Source organism: Fusarium coffeatum, assembly GCF_003316985.1.
Source record: "Fusarium coffeatum strain FIESC_28 chromosome Unknown BRIP53273_contig_119, whole genome shotgun sequence".
Taxonomy (NCBI): Eukaryota; Fungi; Ascomycota; class Sordariomycetes; order Hypocreales; family Nectriaceae; genus Fusarium; species Fusarium coffeatum.
In genome coordinates, this window is record NW_022157912.1 from 19,221 (window position 1) to 38,062 (window position 18,842).

Sequence of the window (18,842 nt, forward strand, 5' to 3'; positions counted from 1 at the left end):
GCCTGAGCCTGACATCCATCGTATCTTTGCCGCAGAGGGCGTCGTCATGTACTGCATCGTCGAGTTTGCGAGAAACTTAATCGTGATTGGTGTCGCGTTTAAGCATTGAGCTTGGCAGCGGCGTTGGCAAAGCTTCCGCTTCCTCGACTGCTGAAAATACCCATGATGCCGAATCCAACGTAGAACAGCGCAAGAGGATAAGCGACAAGCACTCGCATGCGCTTCATCTGTCCCACAGCGCAGAACATTCCACTCGCACTATAAGTACACCAAACAATAGCCGCCGTAGTAGCAACAATGCCAATAGGCGTATCCATGCGCATGACGATACCGAACAAGCTTGTCGCCACAAGAGGAAGAAGGCAGTATCCCAGCACGCTCGCGCTTCGGGGGTATGTCAGCGTCGCGGAGAAGTGGCCGCCTTGCTGGTCGTGCGGTTGGGGAGGTGCGGAGGGATCGCTGCTGTATTGAGGGTAGCTGTTGACTGCTTGCGCGTCGGCGCCCGAGGGCGACATGAGCGAGAGGATGACGTGGAGAGAGATGGAGCCTAGGGCTGCGAGGCCGTAGATGTAGCCGAAGTGAACTTGGCCTGAGAAGAGAAGGATGAAGCCGAAGAGGAGGAAGAAGATGAGTGGTCCTGCGAGGTCGGAGTCGTCCATGATATGCGAGTCGATTCGTCGAAAGGGGTTCAACACGGCGAGTGTCTAATTACGCAGTTAGGTTCCATCCACCGATGTTCGTCTTGGAATACGCACCTTTGCTTGAATATGTCCAAAGTTAACGCCCAGCTCCTCCAGCAAAGGCGGTTCACCATCATACCCCTCCGACGAAAAAGCAGCAACCCAACCCGTCCTCAAACCACCCTGCTCACCCATTCTCCCCGAAACGCCCTGCGCCTGACCAAAAGCAGGCTGCGCGCCAAAGTTTTGCGCGGGAGCACCCACGCCGTATCCGCCCGTGCTGGCGAAGCCATAGCCGCCTTGCTGCTGCTGCTGTGGTGTGCTGGTGTACTGTGACGGGAAGAATTCGAGGTTTTGGGCGGCGGCGGGGGCGCCGCCTTGCGGGTATTGAGGTTGTTGTGCGGCGTAGTAGTTTGACATTTTGGCGGATGGGGTTGGTGATGGAGGGAGGAGGGATGGGCGTTTGGTGGTTTGAGGTCTTGAGGACAGCTTGTGGTGATGGAGCTTTGGAAGGGGTGTGGCTGGTGGGGTTGACGTCGGTGAGCATGTGGCGGTGCACTAGCCACACTAGGGGAATGTCGAGGCATCAATGTCGCGTACTTACGTGAGAAGCTCTTTCAACCCGATTATAAATCTGATATACTGTGAAGAACAACTAGATATTGAAGTTGTAATTGGATTTTACAAGCTCATTGTTTGCTGTGTTGAGTGTCTAGTATACCTTGCAAACTATCTGCTATGAATGTTCTTTTTGTTGATGAAGGTACGGCGTGAACATGAACCGTTCTAGACACCACTGTTGGCTGACCACAACATTGCGCGCAATTTGACGAGTACTTCTCTATCACGTCCCTTGAGAAACGCGATGATGTACCAGTGAGCTCGAACAAGCGACCTCTGTTATTGTTATTCGTCGAGGATAATGCTGAGTATAGGGTAAGCGCCATCAGAAACCTGAGTACCATGAGTACAAAGCTCTATAACTCGACAGTCGCGATTGAGAACTTGCCAAGTATGAGAAAGTCATTCCAATCAGTGTTTCAAACCCGAGCTTATTTTCTCCTAACCAAGCTCAAACAACAGCTCCCCAGCTAGGCTGACAGTGTCTCTACCAGATGTCACTGCTATCTTAGCGCCAAACATACAGGGATGAAATCACCGGCTACCTCTTCTCCAGAACAAGACTCACAGAGCACCATCTGCCGAACCTTCACGCTTATCGTTATCCTTCTGCCTTACAGGGCTGCCCGGGCCATTTCTCCTCCCGTTACGGCATAGTGGTTCGATGTTAAATGAGACGGGGTCCTGATAGGGCTTTCTTACAAGCGCTTAGCGCTAGCTTGGACAAGTGATTAAGGTGTAAGCATGGACGAGATTAACTTATGCGGAGGAGCCGTGGACGACGCCCGTTGATTTTCGGATCTTACTGTTGCAGACTCTGATGAACGGCGATTACCGTGCAATCGGAGTATTATCTTGTCGTCTAGTTTGCAACGTGAAAGTAGTTGAGTACCATCAATGGTGTCTCGGTCATCCCCTGCTGTGAAGCTATCAGCCTCCAACTATCTGGGCTTTGACAACACCGACTCGCAGAAAACATTCGTAAAAGCGTACTTCAGAACGGGACTTTTGATCATGGTGAATGAAGTTCAACAAAAGTACCATCAGAAACATCTCACATGTCCTCGGACCGCCAGGATACCGACTGGAAGGATCACCCTCAATTTTAGCATCCTAGCGTTCATCCGCTTCAAAGTAACCCCGTAATATTAAGCTCATACAACCCCACATGATCCCTCCAAATCGAGAGGTTCTCGTCGATCACTTACACGGGAAACCTTATCCTATGCGAATATTCGTTATCTAAACGCTTATCGAGATGGTCAGGGCACTTTGTTTCGACGTGGACCACTTTCTCGTAGAAGTCCCTCGCTCGAAGGATTCACTAACAGCATAGACTTTGATTACATGGTTACAGATTTTGGCCTTGGCCTTTGTTGCACTGCCCGGTATCGTAGTAGGGATTGATATAAAACCAGTCTTTTTCACGAGGTATTCTTGTTCTTCAAGCTATTCAGCTCAGTCATTCATTCACTCACTCATTAGCTCACCAACTCATACATCCGTTCAATAATTCACACACTCATTATAATCTAATACTATTTCAACATGAAGTCTGCCACCGCCCTTCTGGCTCTCACAGTCGTAGCCAATGCCTCACCTATCTCCAAGATCTCCAAGAGAGAGGGAGAGGGAGAGTGGCCATGGTCCACCAAGGAATCTCTCTGCCAAAACAAAGCTTGGCTCCTAAGAACAGCCAAAGGAGCCGAACAGGTCTGGGATGAGACCGGCGCCGGTGATGAGCTCGACAGACAGCTCATGGCCCAATGGGGTATGTCCCTCAACTTCGATTACTAGACAAACTAACTAACCATATCAACAGAACACCAGAAAAACTGGCTTACCAACATGGAGAACGAAGCTACCGGTGGTGTAAAGGGCAAGTTCTCCATGGGTGGCTGTGGTGTCATCGGTGGTGAATGCTCCGTCATGGGCATTCACGACTGTGAGGAGCAGTTCGACAAATACGGCACCAAGGCTGATGGCTCCGAGAATCCCATCGGCAAGGTGTCGTACTGGATCTTCCAGGCCGTCAAGGGAATGCAGAACAAGTTCACTATTTTGCGCAACAAGCTCGTCGAAGAGACTATTGTTACCAACCTCCTTATCGGTGAAATGGTAGAGGCGTTTCAAGGTAACGAGGAGCACACGGAAGAGGTTTTCAAGTGGCTCTCTGCCGCGATTGGTCTCGGCAGCACAGTTGGAGGTCTGATTCCCGGAGCTGTAAGTTACCACCTTGACTCTTATCATGTAAGTATAAGTCACTGACTTCAATAGGGAGAGGGTATCTCTACCGGTCTCGACATCATGGGTGGTATCTTCGATATCATCGCTGAGGAGACAAAACCCGAGGAAATCGACCAAGGCACCATATCTTCTGCCCTAGCCGACCTCTTTACCAAAACCTCCAGCCAAATCGACAAGACCATGCGCCTCGCCACCGGCGTCATCGACGAGACAAAGGGTGAAACCGTCGAAACCATCGACACCCTCCCGTCCGTAAACAAGTACGGCCCCTGGATCCACAACCAAGTCACCCGCTTCTTCAATGGCGGCTGGTTCCTTTTGGATGACACGTCCAAGCCCGTCGACGTACTCATCAACTCCATCACCGGCAGCATCAAGCCCAAGATCGCCAACAACGTCATGAAAGCAGCCGGTCTCCGCCTCGTCGCCGACAAGCGCATCGCTAACCAGGAAGATTGCGGTTACGCTACTGGCCGTCAGTGGATGAAGCTCAAGGACAGCCAGGAATATTGCTTTTACATCATGCGCCATAAGCCGCAAGGTATGCATGGTGAGACGTGGGCTGAGGCTACGGAGGATGTGTACGTCAACATGGCCAAGTACAACCTGCAACTGCGGGATCCTTACTACCGTGCTATTGTGGACTGTGCTACCAGTGGACAGGATGGTCTTGACTTGGCGAACCTTGGCTTTAACAACATTCCTGTTTGTTTCTTCAATTTGGAGGCTTTCTTTATTGAGCATAATGATGGGCCGGAGTGTAACTCCAACATGATCAACAAGGTGTGCAATCCCATCAAGGCCACTCCTATCAGTTAGATGTTGGCAAGTTTTCTTTTTGTATATAATTAGCCGTTACCTTCATTCTCTCTAGCTTTCTTTAACCAAAGCCTTTACTTGAATTTCAATAATCATTTTGGACACTGAAATTCACGTGAGTGCATCAACAAATGAGACGGCGTTGAGGACTCACTAGTAAGCCTCGTGGGGCTGAGTCACATCAATTGAGACCAACTTGAACCTTCCATAACAGTCTATTTCACTACACCAACATACAACTCTTTCAATCAAAGTCCCTCATGGCGAGTTCAAATAAACCCAACCGCGCCGCATCCACAGCGCGGGACTTTAATAATACCCTCAGCAGCATCCCCGCCTTTGAAGCCATGCGCTTCACAGCAAACTACGCAAGAATGGCACAGGTAACCCCTCCATCTACCTCTCAACTAGACCTCAACGTCTGACTTGAAACAAGGCGGAACTTCAAAATTGTGACTACCAAGAGCTCATGGTCGCTGTCAAAGAAGCCGCCAACCTCCTGCCAGATACTTTCGATGAGTGGCCAGCTGAGGCAGAAGAGATCAATACGAGGATGGAAGAGAAGTTAAAGGACTTTGATAAACTTGCTGGAGGGTTTAGGAAGTTTGTTGAAAATGCACGGGTAGCTACTAAGAGCCAGAGGTAACAAGAAGCGCTCACTCAACCCAACACAGAATGTAGTAAATATTAATCTAAAGAATTTGTCATTTTCTTCCTACTATTCCAAGTATGCTTTAACTTAGGTAAATTCTACCTAACTATCTTTCATGATAGTCCATTTTGGGCCGCTCGGGTAACCGCAACACAGTCTCTCGATCCTAATCCATCATCCTGCCGTTTCTTACCGCTCATTGGATGGGTCCCTTCGGTGAGACCCTCAACGTCAGATGTAAGCATCAGCCTGATTTTGGAGGACACAGCCACAGTCCTGTGTCGCTGACAAGGCAGACTATAAAAGGTTGTACTAGTTACCTCTGATGATTCTGTGCAGCACATACAAGAAATTCCACACTGTCGCTCAGCCCGTTAGAGCTTCCCATCGATCACCATTACGACCGTCCTAGTCATCCTCATCTGCAGTTGTTTTGACTTACAGACCGCCGAAACATCAGAACATCATGCCTCGCGCACGTAAAGCAACTGATTCGAATCCAACACCAAGCAAACGACGACGCACCAAACAAAAAACGTTCCACTTCAAAAAACATCAGCCAGGCGGCTCTGTTCCGTACCCCCACGAAGAAGCTCCCGCGTTCAATCTCGAATCCGTGTCTCTGTACCTATCTCAAGGTTGGGACCCCAACACATCGTGGGCAGAAGATGAGCTTGTATTCCCCCCTCCCGGTGGTGGCTGCGTGATGCCAACTGCTAGTGATCCCTGGTCACATTTTAACACACCTCTACATCGCGCTCTCTGGCAGAAACAGTTCGATGTGGCTCAACTTCTGCTTGATCACGGTGCTCATATTGACTTGCTGAACGCTTCGGGTCGTACTGTACTCCATGAGGCTATCGATCAAGGAATTAACACGCATAACCGTGGATGGACTGAAACAGCTAAATGGATCGTTGAGCACGGTGCTGACTTGGATAAGAAGACCGAAGAAAGCACTGTCGTGGTTGCCAAAGATTCGCATACAGGCAAATCACATCAGTATCATAGATCTGGAGGCATCTCGGCATTGGGAATGGCCATCATCCTACGAGACTTGGTCAAGATGCAGCATCTTATTGCGGCTGGCGCTAATGTTAAATTGCCACTTGATCAAAGGGGATGTTGGTATCCTCTTGATGTTGTGTTTCTCCGTCGCCAGATGGACATGGTCGAGCTTCTAGAGAATGCCGGCGCCTCGTTTTCGACAGAAGTTGAAAACGGCAGCGATCACTTTGAACAATCCAGGAAACTGCTCACATTCTGTCTATCTGGCGAGGGTTTTATTTTCCACTTGGCTGAAACGAGCAACAGCATACCTCCGTCATCTTGCCAAGTTGTCTTCCGCTCCATTGTCAACACAGAAGAATTCAGGGCAGTTTGGGGACAGCCGAATAGCCCTTCGCGGTACCAGGCTTCTGTATCGGCATTCTTTCGTATACTCTCTGAAAAAGCACAGACGAGAAACCCTTTAGAAATACCAGAGTCTTATTGTGGGATTTGCAAAGATGTCATTACTAGACTAAACTCGTCTAAGTCTTACGATCTTCAACATGCTACTTCCTTGCACGAGTTGGAAAGAACGGCTCGTGATGGCTGTCCGTTCTGCGGTCTGCTGCTTGATGCAGTTGATAAGAGTACAGTACCTCAAAGACTGAGCAACCAAACAGTGGCTTCTAGTGAGGGTGACAAAGTACATAGCCCTCCAGGCAGTAATTCCGAAGACGCTCCAATCATGTTACGCGTCTTCGAGACATTCCGGGGAGGACGTCTGCAGGTACGACACGGCGACAAACTGTCGAACCTCCAGATCAGTCTTCTAGAGGGTAAGCTAAACTAGAAAGTGTATGTTCGAAATCAAGCTAACAACGTTTAACAGAGGAGTTTCTTGACTATTCTCCCGACTCAAGCGAAGGCCAAGCTGGCACTGGATCCTCCCGGGCGCTGTCTTTAAGCAAAACCTGGCTGAAGCGTTGCAGAGAGAAACATCCTGACTGTCGACGATTGCATGATACGACAGACCCTGTTCTTCCAACTCGCGTTCTGGACGTGACTGGCGGCACATTGGACGACCCAAAAATTAAACTCATCGAAACAAGCAGGGGGAAACGGGCCACATACTGCGCCCTATCGTACTGCTGGGGCAAGTCACGTTGTATCATAACAACAAAAGCCAACTTGGACAACCATAAACGTGACATTACTTTATCATCGCTTCCCAGAACCATCAGGGATGCTGTACTGGCAACTCGAGGCCTCGGAATCGATTACCTCTGGGTAGACAGCCTCTGCATTGTACAGGACGACACCGACGATTGGGCAGCAGAGGCAGCCAGGATGGGTGACGTTTACGCAAATTCCATACTGACAATATCCACCTTATCCGGAACAGACTGCAACGACGGTCTTTTCACACCGCATTCTCTCAGACAGCAATATGTCCTGCCATTTCCTATTCCCCCTACGTCAAGGCCTACTAGCGACTCGGGATGGTTCGTGCCTGCAGTGCATCCACCTGTAGAAGAGAACCAATACGGCGTACTACAGCTACCTCTTCGAGGACCTGTTCATTCCCGAGGCTGGACGTTTCAGGAACAGATGCTAAGCACTCGCATTCTGTGGTTTGGCGATGGCCACGTTCAGTGGGAATGCTTATCCAAATTCGCTGCGGATTCGTCACCAGAGTCTATGGGTCACTATCAATACCCCGGGAACAACTCTGATGAGCCCTATCGCTCTCGTCGGATGAAGGAGCATTTGCAGAGACCGTTCAAGATCAAGGCCACTCTTCCACATTCTGAGCAGCAAGGTCATGAGAAGGAAGATCGAGTCGATGCTTATACGGAATGGGAGACTTTGGTGGCCGAGTACACGACAAGAAATCTTACCAAAGAATCAGATCGGATCCCGGCAATTCTTGGTCTAGCAAATGTAATGGGACCAATGTTTGAATGCGAATTCGTCATGGGTATCTGGAAAGGCAAACACTTTCTCCGGAGTCTTTTGTGGCAAGTCCACCAGGGAACAAGCATGTCTGGTAACTCGTACCCATCCTGGACATGGGCATCTAGGTCTGGCTGTGCAATCGACTATGCTATGGCGAACGTAGACGGAGAGCGCACAAGCTCATGGCCTACTTCCCCTGTTGCAATAGATGAAACCCATGGGTCTATCACTCTCAAGGGTCCGGTGGGCAAACTCACGACGGAACAAATGGAAAGTCTTGCGAGTCACCTCGGCTTTGGTTTCACGACCAAGCTATCTATGGACGATGATCCAAAACAATCCCAGGATAAACCTCTCTCAACCTATCTAGACTACCTTTCAGGCAAAACGACTGAAATGCCTACATGGAACAATCCAAGGGAGAGTCTACTGCAAGGGCGTTCTGTCTGGTATATAGATATTGTCAAGTATGAGCATGGTGCTGGACACCAAGGATATGGGTTACCCATGTGGCCTACTGGCCAGCCGGCATCTGTCGTTAGGTTACTTCTTGAAGCTACTGATTGCGAGCAACCGCCACGGTTATTTAAAAGGGTTGGAATTGCTCATGTCCAGTTGGAGGAGCTGGAGGGTGTGGTGCGCGAGGTTGTGATTGTCTAAGGATGTCATCCCAATCATACTGGATTTAGTCTCCGAATAAGCATATCCAGCCCTACCGGCAATTCGAGCCTGAAGCTGGGGGCTATGTCCCCTCCCTGTAAGCATCTGTGCGACATATTTGTCCAAAGTACCACAGTGACAAGCCACTTGCCTCATCCATATGCAGTCAGCCAACTCGGAACCCAATCGTTCAGCCGCAACGGCTTTGCCCCCAACCTTGCCGATCACTAGTCATCAGATTGGCCAAATTGTAGACCTGTGTTGCGTGGCATTCGGGGCTATGTGTCCAATAGAATTCATCTGTATGAGCAGACTCTCTTATTATACCACCCAATAGTAAGGGCAAGCTATTAATAAGATTGCAATGAACTGCAATCGGTCAATTAATGCGAAATCTTATTATACTCCAGGCTATGAGATCTCAGCCCCCAGAGCCTGCATCTGCAACTCATTTATGATCCTCACTGGAGGCCTTCCGAAGTTAAGACCTTCGGTTCGAAGTCGCACAAAACATCCCATCATGCCGTACAACCGTCCCGTCGCGGTCTTTTTTCTCTCCGTGTACACCGCCACGTCATCCCATCCTCGTATCTAACAATGATAAAACAACCCGTCCTTCCTCCCCCCAGTCCAGCCCAAAGATCCCGATGTCTCAGATTCTTGCCAAGTCTATTCCAACGTCATGTCTCTCAACACACCCGCAGCCGGCCAATCTGCTCCGGTCAACAACCCGGAGGCAGTATCCTACGCTAATAGGGACCTGTTGTTTAATTACTCCACTGGGTCGGTAGATGTACCGACAGGGTACAAGTATCGTCAGTATAGGCTCTTTGGATATGTCCTGCCTTGGTATGCTTCGCCTAAGATCCAGTTGGGGATGGTGGCCTTTGTGTGTTTTATGTGTCCTGGTATGTTTAATGCTTTGAACAGAATGGGTGGAGGGGGAAAAAGAGATGCGACACTCGTGAACGACATGGTAAGAACCCGCGACCCCGGTAGAGTCCAATGCTGATGTGGTACAGAACACAGCTTTGTACAGCACCTTTGCTGTTGTCGGTTTCTTTGGAGGAACCTTCGTCAATAGACTCGGTGTCAAACTCACACTGGCCTTGGGCGGCATCGGCTATGGTATCTACACCATCAGTATTCTTCTGTCAGTCCACTTTGAAGATGATGTCCGAGGTTTCAATATCTTCGCCGGAGTGCTTCTTGGTTTCTGTGCAGCGATGCTATGGACTGCCCAAGGCACCATCATGATTTCGTATCCGCATGAACATCAAAAGGGACATTACTTCGCTTGGTTCTGGGGAATCTTCAACATGGGAGCTGTTATTGGGAGCCTTGTAAGTGACTGGTCTACTCAAGCCTTTCTCCCTCTGGCCTCTATGGGTTGTGCTAATAGTCATCGTTGCAGATTCCCCTTGGGACCAATTTCCATACCTTGGAGAATGCCGATGTAAGCGACGGCACGTACATCGGCTTCATAGTCCTCATGTTCTTCGGCGCCGCCCTATCCCTCCTCCTCTGCAACGCAAACGATATAATCCGCAAAGACGGATCATACGTAATCCTCATGAAAAACCCCACCTGGCAAAGCGAACTGGTCGGTCTATACGAGACAATTCGCTTCGAACCTTTCGTCATCTTCCTATTCCCCATGTTCTTTTCCTCCAATTGGTTCTACGTATATCAACAGAATGTAGTCAATGGAGCGTATTTCACGACGAGGACCAAGGCGTTGAATAGTCTCCTTTATTGGCTTGCGCAGATTGCTGCGGCGGCTATTTGGGGATATTTGTTAGATCTGGAATATTTGAGGAGGAGTGTTAGGGCGAAACTTGCGCTTGTGATTCTTTTTATTTTGACTTTTGTTATTTGGGGTGGTGGGTTTGTTCATCAGAGGACGTATACGAGGGCGATGACTGATAGGGAAGAAGGGAAGGATTGGGAGGATGAGGGTTATGCGGGACCTATGGTTCTGTATATCTTCTATGGTTTCTATGACGCTGCCTGGCAAGCTACTGTATATTGGTGAGTCTCTTAACTCTCTTCATATTCTGTTGCTAACATTCGTAGGTTCATGGGCGCTTTGTCCAACTCAGGCCGTCGTTGCGCAACTACATCGGCTTTTACAAAGGGATCCAATCCGCCGGCGCCGCAATTTCCAACAATCTAGATGCAAGAAAGGTATCCTTCCAAGCACAATTTCTCAGCAACTGGATCCTCCTCGCTGCCTCATTGATCATCGCTGCACCTGTCATCTTTCTCAAGATTCGAGATCACGTGGCTGTTGAAGAGGATCTTGAAGGGACTGATGAGACTCTGGCTGATGTTGTCCCTCAGCATGCTCGTCGAGACTTGAGACACTCCGAAGGGAATTATGAGAGTAAGAATTCCAAAAGTAGTGGCCAGGGATCTACTCCAGTCTGACATTGAAACATTAGTTGAACTTGATGAATTTGAGATTTCGACCAAATTGTTACGGCGGAGATGATACATGCATCAGGGTTGGGAGCATAAGAGACGAAATAATCTGGCAAGCTACAATGCAACATGTTACTATTAAGGGCAGGCAAAGCAGTATTTTAAACACTACCACGTCACTGGTCTTCCTCAGTAAACGAACCAAACTTTACCCCATGCTTTCCATTCCAATCCTGCAGTTTTCCAAAGTCCCTACACTTGTGATGAGCGTTGAAATCCCCACGAGCGCCCATGGGCTGTGACAAATCGACAATTATAAAGAAAGGCGTGGTGTCTCCGTGGCACATAAGTACTGTCCGTAGATAATCAATGCAGTGGTCCGCGTGTATCCTGACCCCAACATCGCTCGCGAGCACTAGATATCTCGAGTTAGTCAAGAAGGTAAAGAAAGAGACGGAGAGGTTTCTTACTATCCTGTGGAATAACAACTTTATCTGGGTGCTCAAAGTACCAGTCACGCCAGGTATATTGACGAAGATAGTTCTATTGAAGTATTAGCAAACCTCACTTCTGATCACTCAACGCACTTGATAATATACTAAGCAGTGAATCTGATGAAACACCTTATAATTCGGTGGCCACCGGGCCTCTCTTATCCTCTGTAACGTTCTCCTTTACGTCGCCGAGACGCGCCAACTTCTCGTCACCGTCACGAAAGCCTCCCGTTCTGTTGAGGTAACTTTATAGTTTTATTAATATTAATATTAATTAGTAGATATACAATGTTACGTTAGGTCTCTAATATAACCTTTAATCTGTAGTATATCCTCTCGGTAGCTAGTAATAATAGACTTGTTCTTTCTAGTATTATTTAATTTTAATATAAAGCTAGAAAATGAAGCTTATCTGGGGACAATAAATAAGCTTATCCTACATTATCAATCAGAAGGAGGCGACTTTGGCCATGTTTCCCAATCTACCACGTCTTCCCAACGAAGTATCTCATCACCATCATTACCATAATCATCATGATACCCCCACTTATTGTCACCAACGCCGCGAACATGCGCTGAGCGTTGTACATTTCTTCTCTTTTTCTTTCTCTTCTCCGCTGCTTTCAACTTCTCAGCAAGGTGTTTCTCGAGGGCCTTTTTCCCCCACTGTTTCAACTTGTCAGGGTAGCAGAGGCACCAGAAGGCTACCTCTCGTGCCGCCATCGAATCTTCTAATGCCTCATGAGGTTTGGAGTCCAGTCGGATTCTCAGTTCTAACAGCTCGGCACACAGTGACTGAAGACTCCATCGACGACCAGAACCAACGTCTTTCCCAAATACCATTTCTGCTGTAAGAATGGCAGTATCCAAAATCTTTTCATGTGATATCCGTAGCCTTTTTAGATCATGTTGGAGAGAATGTCCAACTAGTACCGTGTCTGTGTTGATATGCTTGAAAAGCTCGTCCCGCGTTGCTTCCCAACCGTGAAGTACTTGTCCTTGAGATACAGCTATTGACACTGTTGCCGGACTTATGCCGTGGACTTTGGTTCGCCAATCAGTTATTGGTTCGTTAGGTTTAACAAGAGAATTGACTAGAACTTGGCCCGAGAAGAAGTCGATAACGCAGATGGATATAATTTCACTACCGCCGTTTCTCACACCCGCCATTTCGCAGTCAAGTGCGACAGCCTTTCTTTTGGGTTCGAGAGAGATAGGATAAGGTGCCATAACATTCTCGCAATTCTTTTGGTTCAGGGTGCTAGGTAAGATGTAGCCCTCTTTTCCAAGGCGATTAGAAGAATGACATTTCGGGATGAGACGGTTGTAAATGACCGTTGAGCTGAGCAGAGGGAGTTGCTTGTAGCTCTCGTCGTTGAAACGATATTGTGACAGAGGTACAGTTGTTAATGCGTTGGGACTTAAGCTTTGGGATATTATAGCCTCTGGTAACTTCCCATGTTTTGCCTTGTTATGCTGAGCCAAGGCTTTTTTGGTGGGGAACCATCTAATACAGAGTTGACAGCACTGATTGCTTTGGTGCTTCGCATCCAAACAGTGTCTCGCCAGTTCAGAATGGGTTTTGAAGGAAATAGAGCATATTTTACAGCGGCGTCTACTGTCTCGATTGACTTTTTCCATTGCTCAAAAGTTAAAGATATAAAAAGAAGAAAGAAGTGAAAGAAAAAAAGTCGATAATGTGAGGAGATATTTCTTTTATAACCGTTTGCATGTTGGGCATCAGCACATAACTGTTTACCCCGCTTGGTAGGCCTCCTGCATCAATATTCGGATGACGGAAGTACATACGGACTGGTGGCATGATACGTTATAAATTAATGACTCATAACATAAACGCAATAAATATGGCTGATTGGATGAAGCTTGATTGTAGGCTATTTGATTTTATCACCTGGTAATCCTAGAGACCAGTATAACTCGAACGTGGATCGCAGTGATGGTGCTGCTGCCGGTCGAGTCCAGGAGGTTGTCCTTGAATTCTATCTCGTCGTCGTGGAAAGGGATGAGAAGTCGAGCACTAGTTTGAAACATTGCCTTGTCTTCTCATCGTTGCTAGTCTCAAGCTGATCAAGAGGCATAATTGGCCCAAATCTGATAGTACAATTCTAGACGTTGTAGCAAACTGTCATCAGCTCTGAGAACCCTGAGGCGTTATGCTTGATGTGAGGACCTGCCTCCACTCTGGGTAAGATTTCAACAGAAGCCGCATCATGGTTCGCATAAGCTACATATAATTCCATTCAAACGCGGACTTTGTAGTTAATATTAGCCCCAGTGTGTTTAAATCTAAAACGGAGGACATCCGGCTTCTTTGTTTTAATAGCTTGACAGATAGCCACGCTTACCAAATAGCTGTCTCAATATAAGAAATAAGTAGCAAGGCAACGGCAGCTTCTTCAGCTTCAATGGTAACAGCAAGAGTACGTTCCCATCGTCGATTATTAAAGCTCGCCGTCGTGATATGTATCTCATTCATGATCACACCAGTATATTCTAATTATTTACTTACTTTCCCTAAGACTTATACTACTACATCTTGAATAATCATGCTAACTTATTATGGTTATCAGGATCCCAAGTAGTGGTTACTTCCCAAGAGCAACTTCAAGAACAGCTTAAAAGCGCTATAGATAATAGTATCAGTATAAAGAAAGCTTTTAAGACCTTGAATCTGCTCGTGAGCTCAACAGTTGCTCAACTAACGTACAACATTGAAAGATTTGTCGACCAAGTTTTCGTCAAGCCTTGCAGATCAGGGGGGGCAAAAGGATGCGCTTTATATCGCAAGCTCTTCAACCTACTGTGGTTTCAAGAGCTACGCTTGCACAGAGGGCCCCCAGGAGCTGCAGGAAGAAAAGAAATTGACTCACCAGCAGGGCTATTACCAAAATATCAGTGATTATACAGACAAAGCCAGGTGGGCAACTTGAGATCTTAGCTCATCCATTTCCCGCAGTATCCCTCTTTCCCGCTCATGAGAGTCTGGGGATCTCGGGGTAATGAGCATGCGCTTCGTCTCAGTGTGAGTGGATCATCTAGGCTCCTGGAAATCTGGGACTCGAGCGATTTATTTGAGTGTATGAGAATCTTGATAATGCCTTGTAGTGTTTCAATGTGTTGAAATGCTTCCCCAAGATACAAGACAGGACTTTCTTCTGAGACCCCCGATGTATCCTTGACTTGGTCGCACCCGATTTGCTACCTTTGGGGTACAATGGAAGTGGTCCTGATGCCTCATCGCTGGGGTCTGGGCTACAAGCCTCTGTGTAAGTGCTTCTAAGTTTTCAAGCTAACAATGATAAGTTTCTGCGTGGAGTTGGGGGTGATGATCTTGAGTACGTACCCATGCTTGCGCTGTGAGGGTACATACCTATAGGTAGTACTTTGGTGGTCCGAGTGGGCCGCATGCATGTGCTTAGAGTGAGCACCACTGAGACAAGCGTGAGCCGGTTTAGATAAAGCAGCTATGGTTTCTCCATCAAAAACAATTCGAAATGACAAACACATCAACTCATGATGGCCTCCAGGGATTTAATTTCATCTATTATCCTTTAGAAAGAGTCATTACGTGATCACACCCGACGAGGTTAAACTCGATTCAGATCTTCTGCTTATGCGGGGCCTTGTGTCTCGCTCTTCGCGACCCGACTTCGCGAGATGTTGATCCTTGGCGATAAACGATGCTGAAAATCCCTGCAGAGAAGCACAAAGAGATGCATCAAGGAGTCATCTTGTCCGATCGTTTTCGCATCGGTTGAGTATCTGGATTAATGTAGGATAAGCATAATACGCCTCGTGTACCCTTGAAGTGAGATATAAAAGGGCTGTCTGCTGTCCTGTCGACTGAGCTTCTTACATCCTTCAAGAACCAGATACGCTATCACTTTAATCAAGATGAAGTTCACAAACCTTCTATCCCTTCTCACTTTAGTCTCAGCTAGTAGCATCAAGTCCCGAGCAGACTACACCCCAGTGACCGCTACATCAGAAGAATGCTGCCCTTTCACCTACAAGCAAACATGCACCAAGAACCTCGAACGAATGTATCACATTCAACTCTTCTACAACCGAAAGATGGGTCTTTCATCTGAAGATTTCAACGCATACTGGGCCAACAACCATACCAAGACCGCCGGAGACTTTCATCTTCGTATGGGTGTCTACAAGTACTCACAGGTACGTTATACTCCTACCCTTACGCACCTTAGTCTGAAACCTACTAAGAAATTTATTCAGTATCACTCAACTCCTGAGCTCCGAGACATGGTTCGTGTCCCAGGCGCAGCACCTGTCCTTGAATTTGACGGCGCTGCTGAGTTTTGGGTTCAAAACATGGAGACTTTCGCGGCCATGGGAGCTGATCCATTTTATCGGGATGTTATTCAAGCCGATGAGCGAAACTTTATTGATTTGGAGAGTATGAGGTTGATTGTTGGTGTTGATTATATTGTTGTGGAGAATCAGAACGCCGTTACAGAGCATGGGCGATCGTTCTAGGAGGAGCTGTAATACTTTCAAGTCCTGTTCAGTTTCCCCTCCCCTCGCCATGATAGCTGCGTTTACTAGAAGTCTATTCAACTAGCCTCATCTCTTATACAAGTGCCTTAGATGCTATCATCGTAAATCTACCGGAAGCCATGCTCAACTCCCTGCTCAGTTACATAAACACTGGCATTGACCTTTTCCATCCTGTGTAACGACTCTTCAAACCAGGCATTAGAGTGCCCTGGCAGTACTTCCTCGGCTCCTACATAGCCCATTCGTATCCCGGGCGGTTCTTGGGTGACCGTCTCAACTTCTGAATAGCTGGTCGCCGCTTGAGTACTGTCGAGCCACTCTTCCAGTGGTGGGGGCGAAGGTGCACTGTGAATAGTCGACAACCTGCTCCCGCCACGAGAGACTGGAACATCTTGCTGTGCGGGCGGGCTAAATGATGGCGACCTACCAGGTTCTTTGAGGCTTCGTCCACGGAGGTGATCTGGTTTAGGGGGCACGTAGAATCGTCGCATCGGTCCACACGGAGGAGGGCCGTACCCAAAGCTCTCTTGATTCCCAAACCGGCTTCCTCCTTCGAAAGGATTCGAAGCCGGAGTGAATGAATTTGTACTGTAATATCGATCTGCCTGTTGGCGATGACGAATCGAAACGTCGTAGTATGGAGAGCTCATCAGTCTTTCGATGACGGCATCTGCTATTTGGCCAACCAGATCGTTGTCATGGGTTTCTTGCCGTTGGCTTCCGAACCTATGTAGTTGAGGGTATGTTCGACCAGTCAATGGATCCGTGCCGACTCTGCTTTGGGCACTTTCAGAGTCTGATGATTCTGGTACGTTGGGTGCTTCGGGAGGAGCTGGCGAGACAGTGGAAAGCTTGGCTGATGCACTTGAAGCTGAGCGAACCGTTGAAGCAGTGGCATGGCGTGGCGTCAGGCCTTGTTTGGAGATCGAGGTCCGACCTCCATCTATCGAGCTTCCATTGCGCGATTGACCTTTTCCAGCTTCGATTTCATCTTGCACTTTGATGAGCCAATCTTGTCTCCCAGTCAGGTCTCCGTCCATGACAAGCTCATGAAGCACTTTCTTCTTTGTCAAAGAGACTATCTCATCCATACTTTGTAGCATCTTCAACTTTGCGAGTCTTTCAAGATCCTCATTCTGCCTTGCCTTTGCTTCTTGCTCAGCAAGCTTAGCTCTCCTTTCTGATTCAAGTTTTAACCTGACTTCTCTCTCAAGGTCGGCTAATTGCTTTGCTCTCTCTTCTTCCGATTCCTTTTCTTTTTGTAGCCTCTCTATTGCTGCCTCCTCGGCAGAAGCCATCATTTCAGCATGCTTCTTTGCCTGCATTTCCTCGGCTTTTCTTTCCGTCTCAAGGTTCTCTCGTGCTAGCCTTTGTGCCTCAAGCCTGGCCCACTCGATCTCCTTTTTGGCTTCTTCTTGAGCTAATCTCATATCTTCCATTCTACGGTGGAAAGCTTCTTCAGCCTCCTTTCTTATTTGGGCTTCCCGTTCCTTTTGCTTTTCCGCCGCTTTGGCCCTTTCTTCCATGGCCTTGAAAGCAGCGATCTCGGCTTCCAAACGGATCTTGTCAGGATCTTCCCTGGGAGGAGGCGACTGTTCACGAGGAGGCGCAGCCGGTGGAGCGGCTGGGAAGGTAAGATATGGGTTACCTGGTATCATGCCAGGTGGGTAGTGGTTGGCATAGGGGTTATAGTGAACATTTTGATAGTTCGGGCCGAAATATCCGTACGGATTGACTCCTGCCTGGGGATCAGAATTGCCTTGCCCATTTGAAGCTGGGGGATATTGGGGATTGCTTTGCATATCCGGGGCCGAAGAGTATTGAGGCCCAGGATTTCTCTGCATATTGGGAGCCTGAGGATATCGAACTCTATGAGAGGGATATTCCATTGAGGGATTTCCTGTGGTCGGCTCGTGCATTCCACTCCTGCGGCGCCTTGGAGGAGGCATCTGAGGTATACCTGAATATCCGCCAAAGTGAACTAACGGATGACCGCCCAAGCCATTAGAAGCCAAGTTTGGAGAAGAAGGATCTTCCATTCGATGGCTTTGATGAGCAACGCGTTGAGAAGACACTTGCGGATTCTCAGGTACTACAGAAGCACTCTCAGATGGTCCAATGTCGTCAAGCCAACTACCTTCGCTGTCGCTGGAGTATGGTCTACTCTTTTCTGAAGAAGCGTCGGTTTCTACCGTGGCCTTTTTGCCCTCTTTGCGGCGACGGTGGGATCTTCCAGGCGCGCTCGGTTTCAGTTTAAGCATAGTTATGTTGTCGAGTCACCGCGTCGAAGGTTACTAAACTGAGGTCCAGAGGAAGGAAATACTGGCAGGAGAAAAACTGTTAGTGAGATAGAGAAATAGGCGGTTGACAAGAGAAAGCATTGAGCACATCTGTAGAAAGTCATCTGAGGTGACATTACGGGGGAGATTTAATCTCACCCTCCCATCCGGTGGCACAGCAGTGCAATGGATGCAGTCTGGCGAGGCAGTTTCAAGACCCTGGGCAAATAAATGCGGATTATTTTCCAGTTTGGGTATTCCCGCTGTTTGCGGCTGAACAAGCAGCAAATAAGCGTTGCATCGACAGGATTACTGTCACATCTATTAAGCGCCAAGGTTTCCGCCCCCATGTCTGTCTTGAAAACAACTGGGTCGAGATGCCTGTAGTTAACTAGTGCTTACAGTGCCACCAGAGCCTGATTTCCTTGTCCCATCTAGCCCATGCACCTCTTGATCACATATTTGTGAAGGCAGAAACCAA

At 48.0% G+C, this 18,842-nt stretch overlaps 6 protein-coding genes across 6 annotated transcripts; 4 read left to right on the forward strand and 2 right to left on the reverse strand.

The window, feature by feature from the left end:
- Window positions 1-98: 98 nt before the first annotated feature.
- Window positions 99-1,100, reverse strand: FIESC28_05533 (uncharacterized protein; the record flags this gene model as incomplete). The annotated part of the gene is made up of 2 exons (XM_031159678.1): window positions 99-704; window positions 756-1,100. 2 exons carry the CDS (start codon window positions 1,098-1,100, stop codon window positions 99-101), a joined length of 951 nt encoding a protein of 316 aa, XP_031016230.1.
- Window positions 1,101-2,849: 1,749 nt separating this feature from the next.
- On the forward strand, window positions 2,850-4,367 carry FIESC28_05534 (uncharacterized protein; the record flags this gene model as incomplete). Its single annotated transcript, XM_031159679.1, has 3 exons — window positions 2,850-3,072; window positions 3,124-3,524; window positions 3,579-4,367. The coding sequence occupies 3 exons, from the start codon at window positions 2,850-2,852 to the stop codon at window positions 4,365-4,367; spliced, it is 1,413 nt and encodes a 470-aa protein (XP_031016231.1).
- Window positions 4,368-4,627: 260 nt separating this feature from the next.
- FIESC28_05535 (uncharacterized protein) lies at window positions 4,628-8,625 on the forward strand (the record flags this gene model as incomplete). Its single annotated transcript, XM_031159680.1, has 4 exons — window positions 4,628-4,750; window positions 4,804-5,009; window positions 5,464-6,845; window positions 6,899-8,625. 4 exons carry the CDS (start codon window positions 4,628-4,630, stop codon window positions 8,623-8,625), a joined length of 3,438 nt encoding a protein of 1,145 aa, XP_031016232.1.
- A 682-nt stretch (window positions 8,626-9,307) lies between these two features.
- FIESC28_05536 (uncharacterized protein) lies at window positions 9,308-11,055 on the forward strand (the record flags this gene model as incomplete). Its single annotated transcript, XM_031159681.1, has 4 exons — window positions 9,308-9,601; window positions 9,648-9,968; window positions 10,040-10,648; window positions 10,702-11,055. 4 exons carry the CDS (start codon window positions 9,308-9,310, stop codon window positions 11,053-11,055), a joined length of 1,578 nt encoding a protein of 525 aa, XP_031016233.1.
- Window positions 11,056-15,458: 4,403 nt separating this feature from the next.
- On the forward strand, window positions 15,459-16,061 carry FIESC28_05537 (uncharacterized protein; the record flags this gene model as incomplete). Its single annotated transcript, XM_031159682.1, has 2 exons — window positions 15,459-15,740; window positions 15,801-16,061. 2 exons carry the CDS (start codon window positions 15,459-15,461, stop codon window positions 16,059-16,061), a joined length of 543 nt encoding a protein of 180 aa, XP_031016234.1.
- A 128-nt stretch (window positions 16,062-16,189) lies between these two features.
- On the reverse strand, window positions 16,190-18,343 carry FIESC28_05538 (uncharacterized protein; the record flags this gene model as incomplete). Its single annotated transcript, XM_031159683.1, has 1 exon — window positions 16,190-18,343. One exon carries the CDS (start codon window positions 18,341-18,343, stop codon window positions 16,190-16,192), a length of 2,154 nt encoding a protein of 717 aa, XP_031016235.1.
- Between the last annotated feature and the right edge of the window lie 499 nt (window positions 18,344-18,842).